This window comes from Oncorhynchus mykiss, chromosome 2 (assembly GCF_013265735.2).
Source record: "Oncorhynchus mykiss isolate Arlee chromosome 2, USDA_OmykA_1.1, whole genome shotgun sequence".
In the NCBI taxonomy this organism is placed as follows: Eukaryota; Metazoa; Chordata; class Actinopteri; order Salmoniformes; family Salmonidae; genus Oncorhynchus; species Oncorhynchus mykiss.
This window is the reverse complement of record NC_048566.1, coordinates 30,250,116-30,271,778: the sequence shown is the minus strand read 5'-3', so window position 1 is coordinate 30,271,778 and position 21,663 is coordinate 30,250,116. Positions and strand designations below refer to the sequence as shown.

The window sequence follows — 21,663 nt, the reverse complement described above, 5'->3', positions numbered from 1 at the left end:
AATCTCTTTCTCTCACACATACACACAGACCAGAAGTGTGTGTGTTCGCATTTGTCTGTGTATGTGTAGACATTGAGCCCTGGAGTATTTCATATGTGATTGTCTGGCACTGCGAGTTTGTATTGGCATGTGGCTCCGTGTGACTATGCATGCCAGCCCTGATGCCTTTCCACCAGTCACATCTGCTGGCATGTGTGTTTGGGTCTGCTTGTTCTAGTGGGGGTGGAGGTCACGGCACTGGGATGCTAAATTAGCTTTGGCCAAAAGGCTGAAATCCCACAGTCAGACGAAGAACACACACACACACACACACGTTCACATTCAAACAAATACGTACGCATGCACACACAGAAATCCCTCACTCTAACCTCTCTGACTCAGTGGGCATCACCCACTAACATTTCCCCTCAACACAATGACACACACACAATGTGATTTTAGTTAGTAATGTTGCCATTGGTGAATATGTTTGGACTTCTGACTACTTGGTTGGGTCTTACAATCTATGCCCACAACAGCTGTACTTTCTCCACTATCCTGTTCTAACAAATCCTTCTCTTGTGGCCTTCTCCATTAAAGGTTGACCAAACAAAAGGCTACGCAAGACAGAACTACATTGACACTTGTGTTTCCATAGGAACTGTACACTTCCCTGTAAACATCTGAGCTCTGACTTCAACCACACACAAAGCAGTGAGATAAGGTATCATAGAATACACACAAACCAACCTCACAGTACACATCACACAGAGATAGTAGCACACATTCACTGTACACACACACACACACACACACACACACACACACACACACACACACATTTTACCTTCTGATCAGGAAGCAGTAAGATGATTAATTAAAACTGCTGCAATAATGATAGGCATAAAGCAAGAGGATCATATTACACCTGTATAACCTGTCACAAACCAGGAACACAAAGCCAACAGGTTATACACACCCTCAGCGGGGGGGGGGGGGGGTAGACAGGCTATAGGAGAGAGGAAGGATATTTACTATTGCCATGTTCTAAGAATATAAAATAAAATGATACTCAGAGGACTTTGTTAAAGCTAAGACCTGGACCAGATCTGGATCCAAAGTGGTGCAGAAGAGAAGGCTGGGAAAGGGAAGTGAACAGATGACATGGACTAAACGGATGCTAAACTTGTAGAAATGCTTCTGATTTAAACAGGTGTGAAGAGACAGTAAACAACATGACCACACTTGTTTAGTAAAACTCAGATACACAAGACAAGAAGTGATTTGTAAACTAACACAAACACATTCAACCTTCTGATCTTTTAGCCATGCCATACACTCTTAGAAAAAAGGGTTCCAAAAGGGTTCTTCGGCTGTCCCCTCTGTGGAAAGGGTTCTACATGGAACTCAAAAGGGTTCTACCTGGAACTCAAAAGGGTTCTACCTGGAACCAAAAATGGTTATTCAAAGGGTTCTCCTATGGGGACAGCCAAATAACCCTTTTAGGTTCTAGATACACTCTTGGGGGGAAAAAAGGTGCTATTTGAGAAACTACTTTTTGACAACAACCATGGTAAAGATTCAATAAACATACTTGTATTATGTAAATGTGGATATGTCAGTATCTGTGTCTGACCTAGTACTCCGCAGCATATGTGGCAACACACATCCACAACTGTGCTATAGTCCATCCACCCTTGTCACTTTCAGAGTGCATGATACAATTACTGCGAAACAGAAACAATGTATCCTTATCATCATACTGCAGCAACCAAATCACATGGCGAAGACAGACAACAGAGCCCGGGAGACGTTATAACAAATACAATGATTATAAGAATAGGCAATAGGCATCTCTTTGACGTATACCGTTATAGAGCATTTGCAACGGTCTCTCTCAGAAAACAGTTGCACAATATTCATTTTTGAATACGTGTCATGTGTCTAATAGCGTAACTGCATCATTTTGCAATTACTGTTCGACATATTATTGATCCGTAATATTCCGTATAGTCCATGACTAGACCAATGACAGACACACACACTTGCGGTTTTTCCCCCCTCCCCCAAACTATTTCCTCTCTCTCGGACAACGTGTTCGGGGTCTCAAGCTTTGGCTACTGTGCCGCACTATGCAACTCTTTTGCCAAGCGATATGGTTTTCTATGATATGCAACGGGCGGGACAAACATTGACAAAGTAGACAAAACCATTAGCATTAATAGTAGTCTAAATCATTATTAAAAAGGTTGTTTCATTACATTGCCAGGTGCCACCATACAAAGCAGGATTCTAAGGGAGCCCCCTCGTTTCCCCTACTCATCTTGGTATACCCGGAATGAGTAAATGGGGGATTTCCAAGTCATTGCTGTATTTTACTGTAAAGACATCATTATGTATTTATATAATAAACACATGTAGGCTATTATAAATGTTAGCATAACCCATGTTACAGAACTATTGATATAGGCTACTAGTGGCATTCTACATTTTAACAAATTGTTATTGGAAATGCAAATGTATTATCTATGCTATTGAATACTTTATTGAACAGTTAGTTATATATCCATATGACGATTCAAACTCACCCGTAAATTGATTTCTTTCATTCTCTCTTGACGCGTTTTTGGCAGCGGTTCAGTGACACGGGACATAACGAGGACGGGATCAACAGAGATTGATCCTCAATTTAAATCAAAGGTGATCTCCAATCCTTCTCTTTCACTTTATTACAATGTTTTCTTAAATGAAGATAAAATCCCAGTTGAACATTGCCAGTGGAACAGGCGGCGTCAGATAATAGCGCATGGAAGGCGAATCCGTTAACTTTTCTCCATATGTCTGAGTACGGGCCTCGACGAACAACTGAACCGTTTCTCATGCAGGAAATTCGGACTCCGCACTCTGAAGGAGGAGCAAACATTTTTAAGCCGCGCCTCTGAATGCAGAGCTATTCAGGTCAAAACACCCCCTTTCCTTCTTTTCACCAACCACAGATGAGTATTGAGTACTTAACCCGCCCACTGGGTAAAGAGACGTAATCAAAAGCCAATAATCAGATTGTGGCTATATTTTTTTGAACCACACCTCTAGAGGTGAAGGTTTCTCGGAGTGTAAAACTAGGCTTCATATTTAGGGGTTAGCTAAATGAGTTGTGCCCATGTACAGTCTATGGTGGCCCCAATGTTTTACTGTACATTTACAGCACAATTCAGATTATAGTTGTTTGAAACCTCAATTATTAAACTGTGCTACTTGAGCCACATAATGTGGGTTTGCCTGTTGACGTGGCAAAAACATAATTATGAAAACCTCCCATTTGGGCAATGCATGGGAGAGATACCATCTGTTGGGAGGTGATGCCTTGAAGGCAAAATGTGGACTGTAAAAAGTAAAGGTGAATGTATTTGGGAATATAACAAGGAAAAGAGAAGAATAGTAAAGGGATAGAGGGCATGTTAAGATGGAGAGAAGGAAAATAGGGAGAAGGGGAGGTTAAATAAGGAGAGTGGCCCAGGGCTACATTTAGAGAGCAATGAGAGAGGAAAACGCCCAACCATGCACCCACAGCCAATGGACCTCTGTACAACTCGGTCCAACAAACTGCAATATCACACCATTCATTCTCTCTAACAGGACTGTGCCTGTGTGACCTTGCTTCTTCATCCTCCCACTCGTTTTCAGTCTCTCTGCTTTCAACACAATTTCTACTTTACTGGACGTTCTCCGTCTCCACCTCTCTGAGCATGCACTATGCATTATCACTCTCTGTTTCTCTTTCTTCTTCTTCTCTGGTTCAGTTGAGGGCTATCTGCATCCTTCCTTCTCCACTGTGATCCTCTCCAGCTCCTCCTCCTCCGCCTTCTCAGGTCGTCATCTTCTCTTCATGAGTCCTCATCTGATACCAATTGCCAATTGTCAAACACACACACACGTGTGTGTACATGCGTGCGTGTGTGTGGGAGAGACTGCATGCATGCGTGCGTGTGTGTGAGCGTGTGCGTGCGATGCCTGGCGGCACTTGGGTGGTATGATATAACACACAGGTGTTGGAAATTGTAAAATACTTCTATTGAGCATAGTCAACCAACATCACACACACAAGTCACTAAGTGACACTGTCACACACTAACCCTCTGAAGAGTTATTGTGAGGGAGACAACAACGCCTCACAATACGTAGTGAGTGAGAGAAAGAGTGTGTGTGTGTGTGTGTGTGTGTGTGTGTTAGAGAATGAGAAAATGTGTAACAGCGTGATAAGAGGGCAACAGAAAAGAGGAGCACGTCATTTAGCGAAAGAGTCCTCAAACAATTATAAGCATCTATAACATGACATCACCCTTCGCATAAGAGTTTCCGATATGATGAATGGAAAAACAAAGACCGCGAGAGATAAAGAGAGTGATGATGGGGAATGGACAGAGGAGAGAGACTAAGAGCAGTTAGTAGTGAACATGTTGGTATGATAGGATATTAGAGGATATGTAACGGCTGTGGTGCGAGACGTGGGCAGCTTTAATCAGGCAGGGTATATTTGCTTGGCTAATATTCTCTGGCCCTCCGCAGGCTTCTTTATGAGTTTCATATCCGCTGTTCTGCCTGCCTCAGTTTGTTTAAAAACTCCCACTACCTCAGAATGGACATTTGGAATAGGGCAGATAAAAGTGGAAAAGAGAGCGAGAGTTGGAAAGAGGGAGGTTGAAGGGGTGGGATAAAGAGTGGTGAAGAGAGAAAGCGGAGAGAGATTATCAGACACTGAAAATGGGAGGGAGAATAGAAAATGATGGAAAGATGGAGGAAGAAGGGGATTTATGAAAGGGTGAAGAGAAAAGCAAAGGGAGAGAGATGGAGAGGGGACTGTAGAAAGGACAGCAGAGAAGAATAGCAGAAAGGGGTGCAAGAGAGAGAGAGAATACGCAGAGAAGCGGAGGCATTGAGGCAAGGGAGGAAAATGGTGTGGGATTGAGACAAATGAACGGAGGAGTGGGGGTGGAGTGACGGAGAGAGAGAGGGGGCTGGGGAGAGAGGGATAGTGGAGGAGAAAAGCCAGCTTGCTGATGCAATCCTGCCAACCGAAGCAGTAACTGCCCAGTTGGGAAAGAGAGAGATTGAGCTAATGGAGAGAGAGAGCGGGGGAAAGAGAGGGGGAATGAGGGATTGAAGGGAAAATAGTGACTTTGGCCAAGAGCTATTAAATATCAATAAAAAAAATTAATGTACACAAAACGGTTAAGTACATTCACTGTTAAACATAGTGAGACACACACACACTTCCCCTGGGACACAGTGAACACACACCAACAAAACCAAGACACATGTTGTCCAGATGTGTTTGCTCTTAAGCGAGGGTCGTGTCTATCTACAGACATAACTTCCTCCTACTCAACATACGCTGAACAAAAATAGAAACTCAACATGTAAAGTGTTGGTCCCATGTTTCATGAGCTGAAGTAAAAGATCCCAGAAATGTTCCATTTGCACAAAAATCGTATTTCTCTCAAATTTTGTGCACAAATTAATTTACATCCCTGTTAGTGAGAATTTCTCCTTTGCCTAGATAATACATCCACCTGACAGGTGTGGCATATCAAGAAGCTGATTAAACAGCATGATCATTACACAGGCAGTTCTTGTACTGGGGACAATAACAGGCCACTCTAAAATTTGTATTTTTATCACAACACAATGCCACAGATGTCTCAAGTTTTTTAGGGAGCGTGCAATTGGCATGGTGACTGCAGGAATGTCCACCAGAGTGGTTGCCAGATAATTGAATGTTAATTTTGCTACCATAAACCGCCTCCAATTTGGCAGTACGTCCAACCGGCCTCACAACCGCAGATCACTTGTAACCACGCCAGCCCAGGACCTCCACATCCGGCTTCTTCACCTGTGGGATCGTCTGAGACCAGCCACCCTGACAGCTGATGAAACTGAGGACTATTTATTTCTGTAATAAAGCCCTTTTGTGGGGGCCTATGCCCACCCAGGCCAACCCATGTCATGTGAAATCCATAGATTAGGGCCTAATTAATTGATTTCAATTTCCTTATATGAACTGTAACTCAGTCAAATCTTTTAAATTGTGTGCGTGTTGTGTTTACATTTTTGTTCAGAATAGTATAAGACACATTTGTACAGGTACACTCTTAGAAAAAACCTTGACCCCTTTTTGTTTCAAGGTTAAACCCTTTTTGGTTCAAGGTTAAACCCTTTTTGCTCAAGGTTAAACCCTTTATGTTCCAGTTAGAACCCTTTCCACAGAGGGTTCTATGTAGAACCCAAAAGGGTTACACCTGAAACCAAAAAAGGGTTACACCTGAAACCAAAAAAGGGTTTAACCTTGAACCAAAAAGGGTTTAACCTTGAACCAAAAAGGGTTTAACCTTGAACCAAAAAGGGTTTAACCTTGAACCAAAAAGGGTTCTCCTATGGGGACAGCCGAAGAAACCTTTTTTCTAAGAGTATATGAATAACAGACTTGTGATCTTGTAATGTGTTCTGTTCTCAGCTCCCTCCAGTCTGAAAGACATGACATATTATCATTATGAGAGTACTGGGCTTAATCTCTCTGTCTAACATATAGAGCCAGCTCAGCCAGCTCCATACAACACTGAGGTCAGTAGGAATACAGACAGTCCTGTAGACACACAGCAGAAGCACACTGATTCACATTCCAGAGTAGACTCCTCCACATGCTGACTTCTTGAGACGTCACATGTTATAGTGAGAGAGACAGAAAGAGAGAGAGAGAGAGAGAGAGAGAGAGCTCATAACTGCTGTAGAGAGGAAAGGTCTGGAGAAGTGAGCTCAGTCTCTTTCTTTCTGACTACTGTTCTCTTTCACTCTCTCTTATTTGTCTCTTTTCTGTCTGTCTGTCCGTTCATCTCGGTCTTATGGTTTGGAGTCCAGTAGCCAATAAACATACAGCACCAAGGGTGTGGACAAACCTCACATACCTGGTTACACCACACACACACACACACACACACACACACACACGTGCGCAGGCACACACACACACAGGATGGCTGTTGTCACAGACCAGAAATAGCTCCGTCAAACAGGGCCAGCAGCTGTCTGTCTCTAACAGGCCATCTGAGTCGGAGGCGATGATGTCATTGCGTCAATGAACTGCTGATCATCAAAATCACAGCCACGCCCCTGTGACATCAGTGGGATTTCTTATCAGTTGGGATGGAGGGCACAACTCGGAGGAATCTGGCAACCCAGAGGGTCTTAAATCAGGGACTTAGTTTGGAGGGGCTGGTAGGGCATTTTTTTTGTCTCCCTTGCTTTTAGTTTTTTGATTGTTAAACAATATACAGACAAGAATACATCACAATGTAAGTATATGAGGGTGTTACATGTCAAAAGAAAATATACATTTTCCAAAAAGTGATGGTGCATACTGCTCTTTGGTCGGGCTTATTAGTAGGACAGTAATCTCTGAAACCCAGAATTTAAATCTTGCGTAATTGCATCAGATTCTTGATACTAGTTATGAGACGTCCGTCTGTCCACCAGAGATTAGTAGGACACAAATAACACACATACAAGAACACCAGCTGTACCCAAGTTCAGTTCAAGTGTGGAATGCCTAAATCATCAACTCAGCCATACATCATCCTGCTGAGGGCCACAGTGCTGCTTATTCCACTTCACTCATCATATCCAACTCCCAAAACAGAGTCTCCCCCTGCTGTTTAAAGATTGTCATTACAATAAAGACACACACACACACACACACACACACACACACACACACACACACAGCTAACCCACTAGTACAAACACTTAAAAATGTTATTTCAGAAATCAAGAGCATGTTGCAATTCAGCTAGCCAGATATCGTCAAAAATAATCTAAGCAGCACAAGAGAGAGAGCCTCGCCCAACATAATGAATAATACTGTTGTGGTTACTGCTTTGACAATATTGTTGTACATATATCATTGCTGTAACATTGTGTTACAGTCTTGGCAAACAGCATATGTGTTGAATTGGAGGGCCATGCCTTGGTTGTGGTAAAATGGATATCGGGGGTGGTTCACAGCTGAATCTAAATAAAGCAGATACTGTCACTTCCTCTCTGGGGGAAGTTCACTGCTGGGACTCTACACTGCAGGGGAAGCTAGCCTACTACCAAACTCCAACTCTCTGTCCTCAGAGATGGTCCTGCGCTCTACTCAAGTACTCTACTGCATAGTGACAGCTGTGACAGGGTCACATCCACATGCACCCACAATCACAGAGAGACACAGACACTCTGAAACACACACCCACACTCTCCTCTCTCTCTCTCTCTCTTTCTCACTCTCTCACCTTGCGCTGGCCGGCCATCTTGCGCAGGAAGCTGAAGGTGCGTCCCAGAGGACTTCCTGTCTTCTCCCCCCTCTCCTCCCCGGGGGGAGCACCCCTCAGTCCCTCCGTCCTTCTCTCCTCCCTCCACCTCTCTCTCTCTCTCTCTTCACCCAGCCGCTGCCTCTCTTCCTGCCTCCACAGCTCACCAAGCTCCTCATCCACACTGAGAAAGAGGTGAAGAGAAACATCCTTCCATAAGATGGGACGAGTTGGCGTTCAGCCTAGCTTAGAGGAAAAGGTGAGTTACTATGGGTATGTGTATCAAAAAGCAGTCAGTGACAGATGAGATCATGTGCTCTATAGGGTTGTGAGTGAACAACGGTCATCAAGAAGAGAGAGAGAGAGACAACTCACCTCTGTGTGGAACCCCCAAATACAGAGCCCAGGGAAGACTCTGACAGACAGACGGGACAGACGGGACAGACGAGACAGACAGAACAGACAGGACAGACAGACAGATACAGAGAGGAAGAGAGAGGCAGAAAGCAGAAACAAAGGAAACAAACTTAGTCATCCCATTATCTCAAAACCATCCATTCATCCATCCACACACACACACACACACACACACACACGATCCCAGAGAGATTGAAGTGCATCGCCTGAAAAGTGACAAACCTCTGTCTGCTCTGTAGCCTCTTGGCAAACACAGCTAATCCAAACGATGGCTGAGACCAAGAGTTAACAAACGCATGAAGGCAGACTAGGATGAAGTAACAGAAGACAGTTGATTAAAGACCATCAAGGAGTGATTAAAACGATCTCTGCCGATGCCGTGGAATGAAAGGATGAATAGTGAACATGCAAAAGGTGAAATGAAGAGAGCGAGAGAGGAGATAGGAGAGCCTGAGAACACAGCGCTTTCTGTTCCGTGGCTAATGACAGCAGCAGCAGCCCACAGTGAGAACAAACACAGGAAGAAGGCTTCCGCATAGCTGCACACAGCTAGAAACACACACACACACACACACACACACACACACACACACACTAATATCTGCCCTTCAAAACAGGAGAGTCCCCACACACACTCACAAATAAAGAGTCCTTACTGTCCTACCTTGGTAGTGGCGTTGGGAGATGGAATTGGAGTTTGAGTAGGAGCGATGGCAAGGCTGATGATGATGATGCTGGTGGTGGTTTTGTGAGTGTGTGTAGGGGTGTGTGTGAGGTGTCTGAGAGTGTGTATGAGTGTGTGCGTGGGTTGGAGGGTGGAGGTTGGCTTTGGGTAGCTGGCGCAGACTGGGACTGGCACACAGGGAGGGAGCGGAGGCACTGAAGCCCTGCAGCTGAGACGACTGCTCCTAACACAACACAGACAAGAGACAAGGGCCACAGTGTGTCAGAGAGAGAGATAGAGAGGGGAAAGAGCGAGCGAGAGAGAGAGAGACAGAGATAAAGGGGAGGGAGAAAGAGAGAGTGTATGAAAAACTCTTTCCATAATAAACAAAGACAAGAGGATCAGTGAGTGGCTGTGTGTATTTGCAACAAAATAACCCAAGACGTGCTGCCACTGCTTACACGAGACGTGTGCATGTGACTGTGTGTGTGTGTGTGACTGTCTGCGTTCTAAATAAGATTACTTTATCTCATTCATGTCAGCAAATTATATTTATCACACACACACACACACACGTCATTCACAGGATAATTAATCTGATGCTTCAATCCTAGCAGTCTGGACTAGGCCTCACCTCAAATGGGGAGAAGAGCTGGGTCTGGCAGCCCGCCTCCTCCTCTGTGAGTGACAGCAGGGAGCCCAGTTCCTGGCCATAGGAGGTGATGGGGGCTCGGCGAGGGTCCCGCCCCCCTCTGCTGAACCTCTCCAGGGCCCCAAGGAGTACCTGCTCCATCTCTTCTGTGTCAAAACCCTCCAGACTCACACTGGGGGAGAGGGTAGTGTCACAGTAGAGTAGTTGAGTAGATAGGAGAGGAGTGGAGTAGAGGTCTAGTGAAGAAAGCAGCAGTCACTCATCCTGAGTGTGTGAGGCTGTAGCTTAGTGATTGACCCTCTTCTTGTTTTTGAGAATACATTGTGTTGATGACCCGGCTTTATTTGCTGGCGGCTGCACTTATACTTCTGGTTTGTCTCTGAGCCCTCTCTCCCTCCCCCAAATTGTATCCTGTGTCGGTAAAATGTATATAGGTTCAGAACTTTTGTTAAACAGCACAGTTACAAATATAAGGCAAATAGAAATCAAACTGGATGGTCTTCAGAAATAGATGGGAGGGGTCGAGGGTAGCGGAAGGACAGGAGTAAAAACAAACAAAAGATAACCATTGTAAAATAAATGGTGTCCGTACATTTACATAGTATGTAAACTAAGCAAAAAAAGAAATGTGCTCTCACTGTCAACTGCGTTTATTTTCATCAAACTTAACATGAGTAAATATGTGTATGAACATAAGATTAAACAACTGAGACATAAACTGAACAAGTTCCACGGACATGTGACTAACAGAAATTGAATAATGTGTCAATGAACAAAGGAGGGGTCGAAATCAAAAGTAACAGTCAGTATCTGGTGTGGCCACCAGCTGCATTAAGTACTGCAGTGCATCTCATCCTCATGGACAGCACCAGATTTGCCAATTCTTGCTGTGAGACGTTACCCCACTCTTCCACCAAGGCACCTGCAAGTTCCTGGACATTTCTGGGGGGAATGGCCCTAGCCCTCACCCTCTGATCCAACAGGTTCCAGAAGTGCTCAATGGGAATGAGATCCGGGCTCTTTGCTAGCCATTGCAGAACACTGACATTTCTGTCTTGCAGGAAATCATGCACAGAACGCACAGTATGGCTGGTGGCGTTGTCATGCTGGAGGTTCATGTCAGGATGAACTTGAAGGAAGGGTACCACATGAGGGAGGAAGATGTCTTCCCTGCAACGCACAGCGTTGAGATTGCCTGCAATGACGACAAGCTCAGTCCGATGATGCTGTGACACACCGCCCCAAACCATGACGGACCATCCACCTCCAAATTGATCCCACTCCAGAGTAACGCTCATTCCTTCGACGATAAACGCAAATCCGACCATCACGCTTGGTGAGACAAAACCGCGACTCGTCAGTGAAGAGCAGTCCTGTCTGGTCCAGCGACGGTGGGTTTGTGCCCATAGGCGACGTTGTTGCCGGTGATGTCTGGTGAGGAGCAGCCTAAAATCCCTCAGTCCAACCTCTCTCAGCCCATTGCGGACAGTCTGAGCACTGATGGAGGGATTGTGCATTCCTGGTGTAACTTGTGCAGTTGTTTTTGCACATCTGCATGCCTCCTTGCAGCATGCCTAAGGCACATTCACGCAGATGAGCAGGGACCCTGGGCATCTTTATTTTGGTGTTTTTTAGAGTTAGTAGAAAGGCCTCTTTAGTGTCCTAAGTTTTCTTAACTGTGAACTTAATTGCCTACCGTCTGCCGTAAGCTGTTAGTGTCTTAACGACCATTCCACAGGTGCATGTTCATTAATTGTTTATGGCTCATTGAAGCATGGGAAACCCTTTACAATAAAGATCTGTGAAGATATTTGGATTTTTACGAATTACCTTTGAAAGACATGGCCCTGAAAAAGGGAATGTTTCTTTTTTTGCTGAGTTTATATGTCACACCCTGATCCATTTCACCTGTCTTTGTGATTGTCTCAACCACCCTCCAGGTGTCACCCATCTTCCCCATTATCCCCTGTGTATTTATACCTGTGTTCTCTGTTTGTCCGTTGCCAGTTCGTCTTGTTTGTCAAGTCAACCAGCCCCTGATCCTGAACCTGCCTGCTAACCTGTACCTTTGCCCCACCTCTGGATTGTTGACCTCTGCCTACTCTGAGCCTGCCTGCCGCCCGGTACCGTTGCCCCACTTTTACTGACCCCTGCCTGCCTTGACCTGTCTTTGGCTGCCCCTGTTGGACAATTAAACCATTGTCAATTTGACGTGTCTGCATCTGGGTCTTACCTTGATTCCTGATAGTATAAGCTGGAAGTAGAAGTGTTCTTGTTAATGTGTTTACTCCAATCAGGGGAGGAGTGGTGGGGTTAGTGGTGGGGTTAGGGTTAGTGATTTTTTTTCTTCTCATATATATAAAAAAAAAAAAATTGAAATTGTTGCCAACATCTTGGATAAATGGGTGGAAAAAGAACGATAGATAAAGGATAGACAAAGACAGAGAGAGGGGAAAGAGAACATTGCCATGCCCAGTGAATTAGGAGCAGAGGAGATGAGCAAATAAGAGAGTAGGAGAGGGCCAGCTAAAACAGCACTGATAAGAACTCCAGCAGTTAGAGCAGGAATGCCAGAGATAACAACCGCATTGACTATATGTGTGGGAAGTTATATACTGGTAGCACTGGTCTTAGATCAGCCATTCCCTAAAACAAATATTAGAACATAGCTATCATAATCCTACACAGTTCACTCCTAAATTCTCGCAGCCCTCCAGGAACATGGCTGAGTTGCAAGCTGTGAATTTAACTCAAATCATTATCTCACTCAAATCAAATCTAAATCAAATTTTGTTTGTCACATGCGCCGAATACAACTGGTGTAGACTTTACTGTGAAATGCTTGCTTATGAGCCCTTAAGCAACAATGCAGTTTAATGTGTACATGAAGGCAGGGTAAAGTGACTAGTTATCAGGTTAGATAATAATAAGAGTAAAATAAAGAGTGGTAGCAGCAAATTGTGTGTAAGTTCGCGATAAAAGTCACTATTGAGCAAAGTTGGGTTGGAACTCGTAAGATGTCGCCCTTCTCCGTTGGCACCATCAACCTCTACCCTCGACACTGATGTGAGGTCAGTTTTGGGTTTCCCCGCCCTAATGATAAGGGTTAGGATTTGGGGAAGGTAAGCTGATCCTAGATCTGTCTCTATGGGCAACTTGTAGTCTTGTACCTAAAGTGGGTTGCTGACCACTGGACTAGTAAGTATTGGTTGTTAGTGTGCCACCTACCTGCGTTGCTGGTACTGCGGAGGGCAGCCATTAATCATGGCTCCAGGCTGCCAGCTGTGCCTGCGGAGGTGGTCCAGATTGTGTGTGAGACAGTAGGAGGGGGGGGGTCCGACGTAGTGTCACCCCTCCAGAGGAGGGAGAGGAGGGAGGGGAGGGGCAAGGAGAGGAGGGTTGGGGGGGTCGGACATGGGACGCAGCGGCCTCCCAGATATGACCGGGAGCCTGGGAGACGAGGGGAGTGAGGAGGTGTGGCAGTCATCTGACGGAGAGGGGAAGGGAGAGGTATGGTGAGAGAGAGAGAGAGAAAGGGAGAGGAAGGGTACGAGAGAATGGACAGATGTTATGTAAAGGCCTTTATTCATACTTTCACTGCAATTCATTATTTACAAAATACATCTCATGGCAGCTACAGAATCAACTATTAGATTATAATTACAATTTAGTACGTGTTAGATTTTGAGGAAGCGTTAAAAAGTTGAAGTTGCTCCTAAATTGTTAACTCACTATGTGGTTTGCAAGTTGGACTTGTTATGCTGTCATGGAAACAACATGAGGCCACGTCAAAACAAAAAGATACTGCAACTAGCGCACTTGAGAGAAGAGGTGAAACAAAATGCAGCCAAATCCTGTTTCAACCTTCTGTATTTTACAAGAACAATGTGAAACGTTTGATACATAGATGCCACACTCTCAATGACATCACTGTCCTAAACACCTGGAATGAAATTAAGAAGGATTAAGACCTAAAGATTTGTTCAGATGATCTGCATTGGGAACCAAATTAATAGCAGTGTGTCAAATGCCTGGAACTGTTGCCTACTTCCTGGTCTGTTTTATGATGTAATCATAACTACTTCTTTATTCTAGCTGAGCATAAACAAATACAAAATGGAATCCATACCATATGTATGAGAGTAGGACTGTGCTCAGAGCCCATTGAATAATGTAGTCACAGCAACCTCTAAAGGTGATGTCTTGTCAAGGTCATGGACATCACAATTTATAGGTCTCCTTTTGATGACAGAAAAATGAAACATTTAAATATTGAATCCTTACAGAGTGGTGTGTGTGTGTGTGTGTGCTGCATACCTTTGAGAGTGAGAGACAGAGTAGTAGGGAGGTTGTATATTTAATGAATTCCTTCAACCACGTGTCGTGTATCATGCTTCATGTAATGAGGTTCAGACAGACTCCAGCCCTGCATGGTACAGTATCGAACCACACCCGTGGTGTAAAGTACTTTAAAGTACTTTTTGGGGTACTTGTACTTTACTATTTATATTTTTTGACAACTTGTACTTTTGCTTCACTACATTCCTAAAGAAAATAATGTACATTTTACTCCATACATTTTCCCTGTCACCCAAAAGTACTGGTTACATTTTGAATGTTTAGCAGGACAGGAAAATTGTCCAATTCAAACACTTATCAAGAGAACATTCCTAGTCATGCCTACTGCCTCTGGTCTGGCTGACTCACTAAACACAAATGTTTTGTTTGTAAATTGTCAGTGTTGGAGTGTGCCCCTGGTTTTCCTTAAATACCAAAAAAAAAACAAGAAAATGTCTGGTTTGTTAAATATAAGGAATTAGAAATTATTTATACTTTTACAGTTGATACTTAAGTATTTTTTAGCAATTACATTTACTTTTGATACCTAGGTATATTTAAAACCCAATACTTTTAGACTTTTACTCAAGTAGTATTTTACTGGGTGATTTTCACTTTTACTTGAGTCATTGTCTATTACGGTATCTTTACTTTTAGTCAAGTATTACAATTGGGTACTTTTTCACCACTGCCCCACACTGAGGACAACCCTCCCTGACACACTCACGCGAGGGCGGAGGTGTATGTTTCATTATTAACGACTCATGGTGTAATTGTAACAACATACAGGAACTCAAGTCCTTCTGTTCACCTGACCTAGAATTCCTCACAATCAAATGCCGACCGTATTATCTCCCAAGGAAATTCTCCTTGGTTATTGTCACAGGCGTGTATATCCCCCCTCAAGCTGATACCACGACGGCCCTCAAGAAACTTCACTGGACTTCATGCAAACTGGAAACCATATATTGGCTGCATTTATTGTAGCTGGGGATTTTAACTGAGCAAATTTAAGAACAAGGCTACCTACATTCTATCAACATATTGACTGAAGCACTCACGCTAGAAAAACACGGGATCACTGCTACTCTAACTTCCACGATGCATACAAGGCCATCCCTTGCCCTCCCTTCGGCAAATCTGACCACAACTCCATTTTGCTCCTCCCTTCCTATAGGCAGAAACTCAAACAGGATGTACAGGTGTTAAGGACTATTTAACACTGGTCTGACCAATCGGAATCCACGCTTCAAGATTGTTTTGATTATGCGGACTGGGACATGTTCCGGGTAGCCTCAGAGAATAATATTGACGTATTCGGTAAGTGAGTTTATAAGGAAATGTATATGAGATGTTGTACCTACTGTGACTATTAAAACCTACCCTAACCAGAAACCCTGGATAGATGGCGGCATTCGCAAAACACTGTAAGCGTGAACCACCACATTAAACCATGGGAAGGTCACTGGGAATTTGGCCGAATACATACAGTGTAGTTATTCCCTCCGCAAGGCAATCAAACAAGTGAAATGTCAGTATAGAGACAAAGTGGTGTCGCAATTCAACGGCTCAGACATGAGACATATGTGGCAGGGTCTACAGACAATCACGGACTACAAAGGGAAAACCAGCCACGTCACGGACACCGACATCTTGCTTCCAGACAAGTTAAACACCTTCTTTGCCCGCTTTGAGGACAACACAGTGCCACCAACACGGCCCGCTACCAAGGACTGTGGGCTCTGCTTCTCTGTGGCCGATGTGAGTAAGACATTTAAACGTGTTAACCCTCGCAAGGCTGCTGACCAAGACGGCATCCCTAGCCACGTCCTCAGTGCATGCGCAGACCAGCTGGCTGGTGTGTTTTGACGAAGATACTCAATCTCTCCCTATCCCAGTCTGCTGTCCCCACATGCTTCAAGATGGCCATTATTGTTTCTGTACCCAAGAAGGCAAAGGTAACTGAACTAAATTACTATTGCCCCGTAGCACTCACTTCTGTCATCATGAAGTGTGTTGAGAGACTAGTGTCGTGTCTTTACTATCATTAAATTGAAGACTTATAGTTTTTATCAAAGATTCTCTGTAATTAGTATTACGCGATCAAACTGATTAATCATGTAACTGTAATTAACTAGGAAGTCGGGGCACCAAGGAAAAATATTCAGATTACAAAGTTATCATTTCCTAAAATAACTTTTCAGATATTTTATCTGATAAATTAGTCTTCAAATTAATGAATTATTTACTTAACCTCACGTTAGTCTCATTCCAAACGTCGTAAATTGTTGGTTATCTGCACGAACCCAGTCTTCACTATGAGTCATCCATACATCAATTGTCTTAAATCATTTATTTATTACTAACTAAGTAATTCACAGAAATGCATAAACAAACAGTAAATATGGTTACAAGAAATTATAGGAGAATGTGCCCTAGTGGGCTAAACCGGCATGGTGGCTTGTTAGACAAAAGGGGAAGTGGGGGTTGACTAAGAAGTCACTACTGAGTGATAATTATAACAATTGAAATGCTAATCCTTTGCACATGAACGTTCACTCATTCGGGAACAATTGCAATCAATATATATATTTACGCTCAGTGTGTCGTCTTGATTGCTGGTGAAAAGTTTGTTTCTGTTGGAGAGTTTCGTCCTCACTCTCGGTCTTGGTTAGAGGGGATAATTCAGAGTGACATTCATTCATTTGTTATAGAATGAATGTTTCGGCGGTTGTCGTTCTTCGCGTTCAATGATACCGAATTCCTAGCTGCAGACTAGTAATTAATATCAAAGACTTGTTCTTATTCTGTCGGTATCGATAATCTAAGAGTTTAACCATGTGGTATGGTTAAAAGATTCAGCAATGGTATACAACCTTTGTCCTCTTCTAATGGAGAAAAACATGGTCTGGTGATCATTTCTTGGGTTTTATTCGGAATTGTAGAAAAGGGGCTGTCCCAGGATGCCTGACCCTAACTGGGCTCAGGGGCGGTCCTCTGATTTAGTTCAAATCAAAAGGGAATTGGATTTTCCTTCATTAAACAGTCCAAAATCATATGACACAATTATACAAACAGTATCATACTCACTCATTCATCTTATACAACAATTAGATGTAAACCTCATAATTGAGGCTATTATATAAACAGCGTTATGGTAATGTGGCCACACCGTCTCCCATGAGCTCCCCCAAGTTGTAACAAACGGACCAGTTCGTAGCTGGATTCTTCACCGATCTTTTATACTTTCTCCGGAACATGACATTTGTTTGTACCTCAAGTTCTGTGAGGTGGAAGAAATTCCTTTGTTCTCTATGAAAATTTACTCTGCCTCTTATACTGCCATGTGGCAGGGTCTTCTCCTCAGGAATTTATGACCTCTCTCTGACCACAGCAGCCTAGTTGAAGGAGGCAAGGGGGAGGCAGGGAGAGGGGGCTTGCTATACCCAAAGAGGGCAACGTCATGACACTAGTCAAGGATCATATCACCTCCACCTTACCTGTCACCCTAGACCCACTTCAATTTGCCTAGTGCCTCAATTGTTTACAGACGATGCAATTGCCATTGCACTGCACACTGCCTTATCCCATCTGCACAAGAGGAATACCTATGTAAGAATGCTGTTCATTGACTATAGCTCAGCATTCAACACCATAGTACCCTCCATGCTCATCATTAAGCTTGAGGCCCTGGGTCTCAACCCCACCCTCTGCAATTGGGTCCTGGACATCTTGATGGGCCACCCCCAGGTGGTGAAGGTAGGAAACAACATCTCCACTTCGCTGATCTTTAACATTGGGGCCCCACAAGGGTGCGTGCTCAGCCCCCTCCTGTACTCCCTGTTCACCCATGACTGCTTGGCCATGCAATCCTCCAACTCAATCACCAAGTTAGCAGATGACACAACAGTAGTAGGCTTGATTACCAACAATGATGAGACAGCCTACAGGGAGGAGGTGAGGGCACTAGGAGTGTGGTGTCAGGAAAACAACTTCTCACTCAACGTCAACAAAACAAAAGAAGATGATCGTGGGCTTCAGGAAAAAGCAGAGGGAGCACCCTCCGATCCACACCGACGGGACAGCAGTGGAGAAGTTAAGTTACTCGGCGTACACATCACAGACAAACTGTAAATGGTCCACCCACACAGACTGTGTGGAGGAGAAGGCGCAACAGCGCCTCTTCAACCTCAGGAGGCTGAAGAAATGTGGCTTGTCACCTAAAATCCTCACAAACTTTTACAGCTGCACAATTGAGAGCATCCTGTCGGGCTGTATCGCCGCCTGGTACGGCAACTGTACCGCCCACAATCACAGGGCTCTCCAGAGGGTGGTGCGGTCTGCACAATGCATCGCCGGAGGCAAACTACCTGCCCTCCATGACACCTATAGCATCCGATGTCACAGGAAGGCCAAAAAGATCATCAAGGATAACAACCTGCCAAGCCACTACCTGTTCACCCTGCTACCATCCAGAAGGCGAGGTCAGTACAGGTGCATCAAAGCTGGGACCGAGAGACTAAAAAACAGCTTCTATCTCAAGGCCATCAGGCTGTTAAACAGCCTTTACTAACACAGAGAGGCTGTTGCCTACAGACTTGAAATCATTGGCCACTTTAATAAATAGATCACTAGTCATTTTAATGATGTTTACAGTACATATCTTGCATTCATATGTATATACACTGTATTTTATACCATCTTTTGCATCTTGCCTATGCCGCTCTATCATTGGTCATCCATATATTTATATGCATATATTCTTATTCCATTCCTTTACTTAGATGTGTGTATTAGGTAGTTGTGGTGGAATTGTTAGATTACATGTTAGATATTGCTGCACTGTAGGAACTAGAAGCACAAGCATTTCACTACACTCGTAATAACATCTGCTAACCATGTGTATGTGACCAATAAAATTTGATTTGATGTGTGTTTGCGTGCGTGTGCGCTTCCTCATGTGTTCTCGTATGTGCTTTCCTGTGTGTTACCGAGTTGAGAGACTGAAAACAAGAGTGATTAAATATACATGTGCCATTAAGTGATTGAGTGTATTAACAGACAGGTGCCTCCCTCTGCATGGGCTAAAGGTAGGTAACAATGTCACTGTGCCTCTGTGCCTAGCTGCCTTGTCTCCTACTCCCTATTCATATTTTTGCTCTTCCATTTCTCATATTCTTCGTAATTCGTCTGCCTTAAAAGGGATACTTTGGGATCTACTTCCCCAAAGTCAGATTAACTTATGGATACCATTTTCATGTCTCTGTGTCCATTATTAAGGAAGGTAGAGGTAGTTTTGCAAGACTATTCTAACTAGCATTAGCATGATGACTGGAAGTCAGTGGATATATGCTTTAAGACATAAGGACTTAAGGTGAATTGAATGGTTGACTGCCATCTACTGTCTCTCCCCTCTCCATACACCATCTCTCTCCTCACCTCCCCCTCTTAGATCTCTACTCCCCTTCCTCCATCGTCCACATTCCTCATCTCTAACCATAGACAGGACTCTGTCCAAGGAATGTAAACAGTAGGAGGTGAAACAACATACGTCATCTTTCTTTCTGAAGAATGATGTGTCATCCACTCTTCAAACCCCCAAACATGTATCTCTTTAATCCAGCTTTACATTCAGGGTGCGCTAATGCACTCCAATGTTTCTACACAGTTGCTTCACATGTGCAATGTGTTGTACTACCCAGCATCCTTTGAATTCATGGTGTCAATGACTTATCTGCCTAATTAAAGGTTAGGCTTATTAACTGGGGTTGCTTCGGACTATCGGTAACGTACGTACAACCATGCTGAAAATGTCTATGTGACCTTATGTCCATATAAGCTTTTTTTATTTATCTTGAGCGTACCTGTTGGCCCTGTTCCTCCTTTTACTGTCCTTTTTTTTAACTTCAAACATTTGTGGCTCATGAAGAAACCTCCCATCCTCCCATCATCCCAACAATCAGTGCCACCAATTGGCACAACCTATGGCCAACCTAATACTGTGGCCAACCTAATACTTAACTTGAAAGTATGCAAACACACTTGATATACCTTTAAGGTTTGTCTTCCTTTAAATCATTACCTAGCTTCTTCTTACAGACCAACCAGACATGAGTTTATGAGCCATGAAGTCCTTTGGGAAGGATGGGGAGAAACACGTCATGTTACTGTCAATGTTGTTAACACAACTTGAATAAACCAAACTAATATACCCCAGTCAATTTGTACTTTAAAATACATTTGTCAATTTGAGATTTTTTTAAATCAATGTTTCCCTGGTTATACTGTAAATACAGTAGGCTGTCTGTCGTCATACAGTCATCCTACTGATAGACGATATCATGTCTGATGATGGTGTAATTTGAATATTTAAATTGTGTCAAACGAAGCATGGTGATGAAATAAATATAATTTCCAACCCATTTTAGAAAAGTATGGTCCCCTTGGTAGGCTGCTACAAAATTGCCTTGAATGTCCCATGACTAAATAAACTAGACCACACATTGAAAATACACTGAACAAAAATATAAACACAACATGTAAAGTGTTGGTCCCATGTTTCACGAGCTGAAATAAAAGATCCCATACATTTTCCATACGCACAAAAAGCTTATTTCTCTAAAATGTTGTGCACACATTATTTACATCCCTGTTAGTGAGCATTTCTCCTGCCAAGATAATCAATCCACCTGACAGATGTGGCATTTGAAGAAGCTGATTAAACAGCATGAACATTACAAAGGTGCACCTTGTGCTGGGGACAATAAAAGGCCACTCTAAAATATGCAGTTTTGTCACACAAAACAATACCACAGGGAGCATGCTGACTGCAGGAATGTCCACCCAAGCTGTTGATATACATTTGAATGTTCATTTCTCTAACATAAGCCACCTCCAACATTGTTTTAGAGAATTTGGCAGTACGTCCAACTGGCCTCACAACCGCAGACCACATGTATGGCGTCGTGTGTGCGAGTGGTTTGCTGATGTCAACATTGTGAAAAGAGTGCCCCATGGTGGCGGTTGGATTATGGTATGGGCAGGCATAAGCTACGGACAATGAACACAATTGTATTTTATCAATGGCAATTTGAATGCAGAGAGATACTGTGACGAGATCTTGGGGCCCATTGTCATGCCATTCATCCGTCACCATCACCACCTCATGTTTCAGCATGACAATGCATGGCCCCATATCGCAAGGATCTGTACACAATTCCTGGAAGCTGAAAATGTCCCAGTTCTTCCGTGGCCTGCATACTCACCAGACA

At 43.6% G+C, this 21,663-nt stretch overlaps 1 protein-coding gene across 4 annotated transcripts in view; it reads right to left on the bottom strand.

Annotated features, from left to right (window-relative positions):
- The window catches only part of LOC110486531 (rho guanine nucleotide exchange factor 2), a 49,797-nt gene extending 39,491 nt beyond the window's left edge, over positions 1-10,306 (bottom strand). Inside the window, exons 1-4 of one of the 4 annotated variants that reach the window (XM_021558216.2) lie at positions 10,037-10,306; positions 9,403-9,640; positions 8,697-8,736; positions 8,304-8,505 (exon numbers count right to left, since the gene is read on the bottom strand). In XM_021558216.2, the coding sequence (XP_021413891.2) occupies positions 8,304-8,505; positions 8,697-8,736; positions 9,403-9,640; positions 10,037-10,195 (639 nt within the window). In that variant the 5' untranslated portion in view covers positions 10,196-10,306. Of the gene's footprint in view, positions 1-2,567; positions 2,883-8,303; positions 8,506-8,696; positions 8,737-8,960; positions 9,261-9,402; positions 9,641-10,036 lie in introns of those variants that run through there. The other 3 variants (XM_036945210.1, XM_036945218.1, XM_036945204.1) reach the window with 3 other exon arrangements.
- Between the last annotated feature and the right edge of the window lie 11,357 nt (positions 10,307-21,663).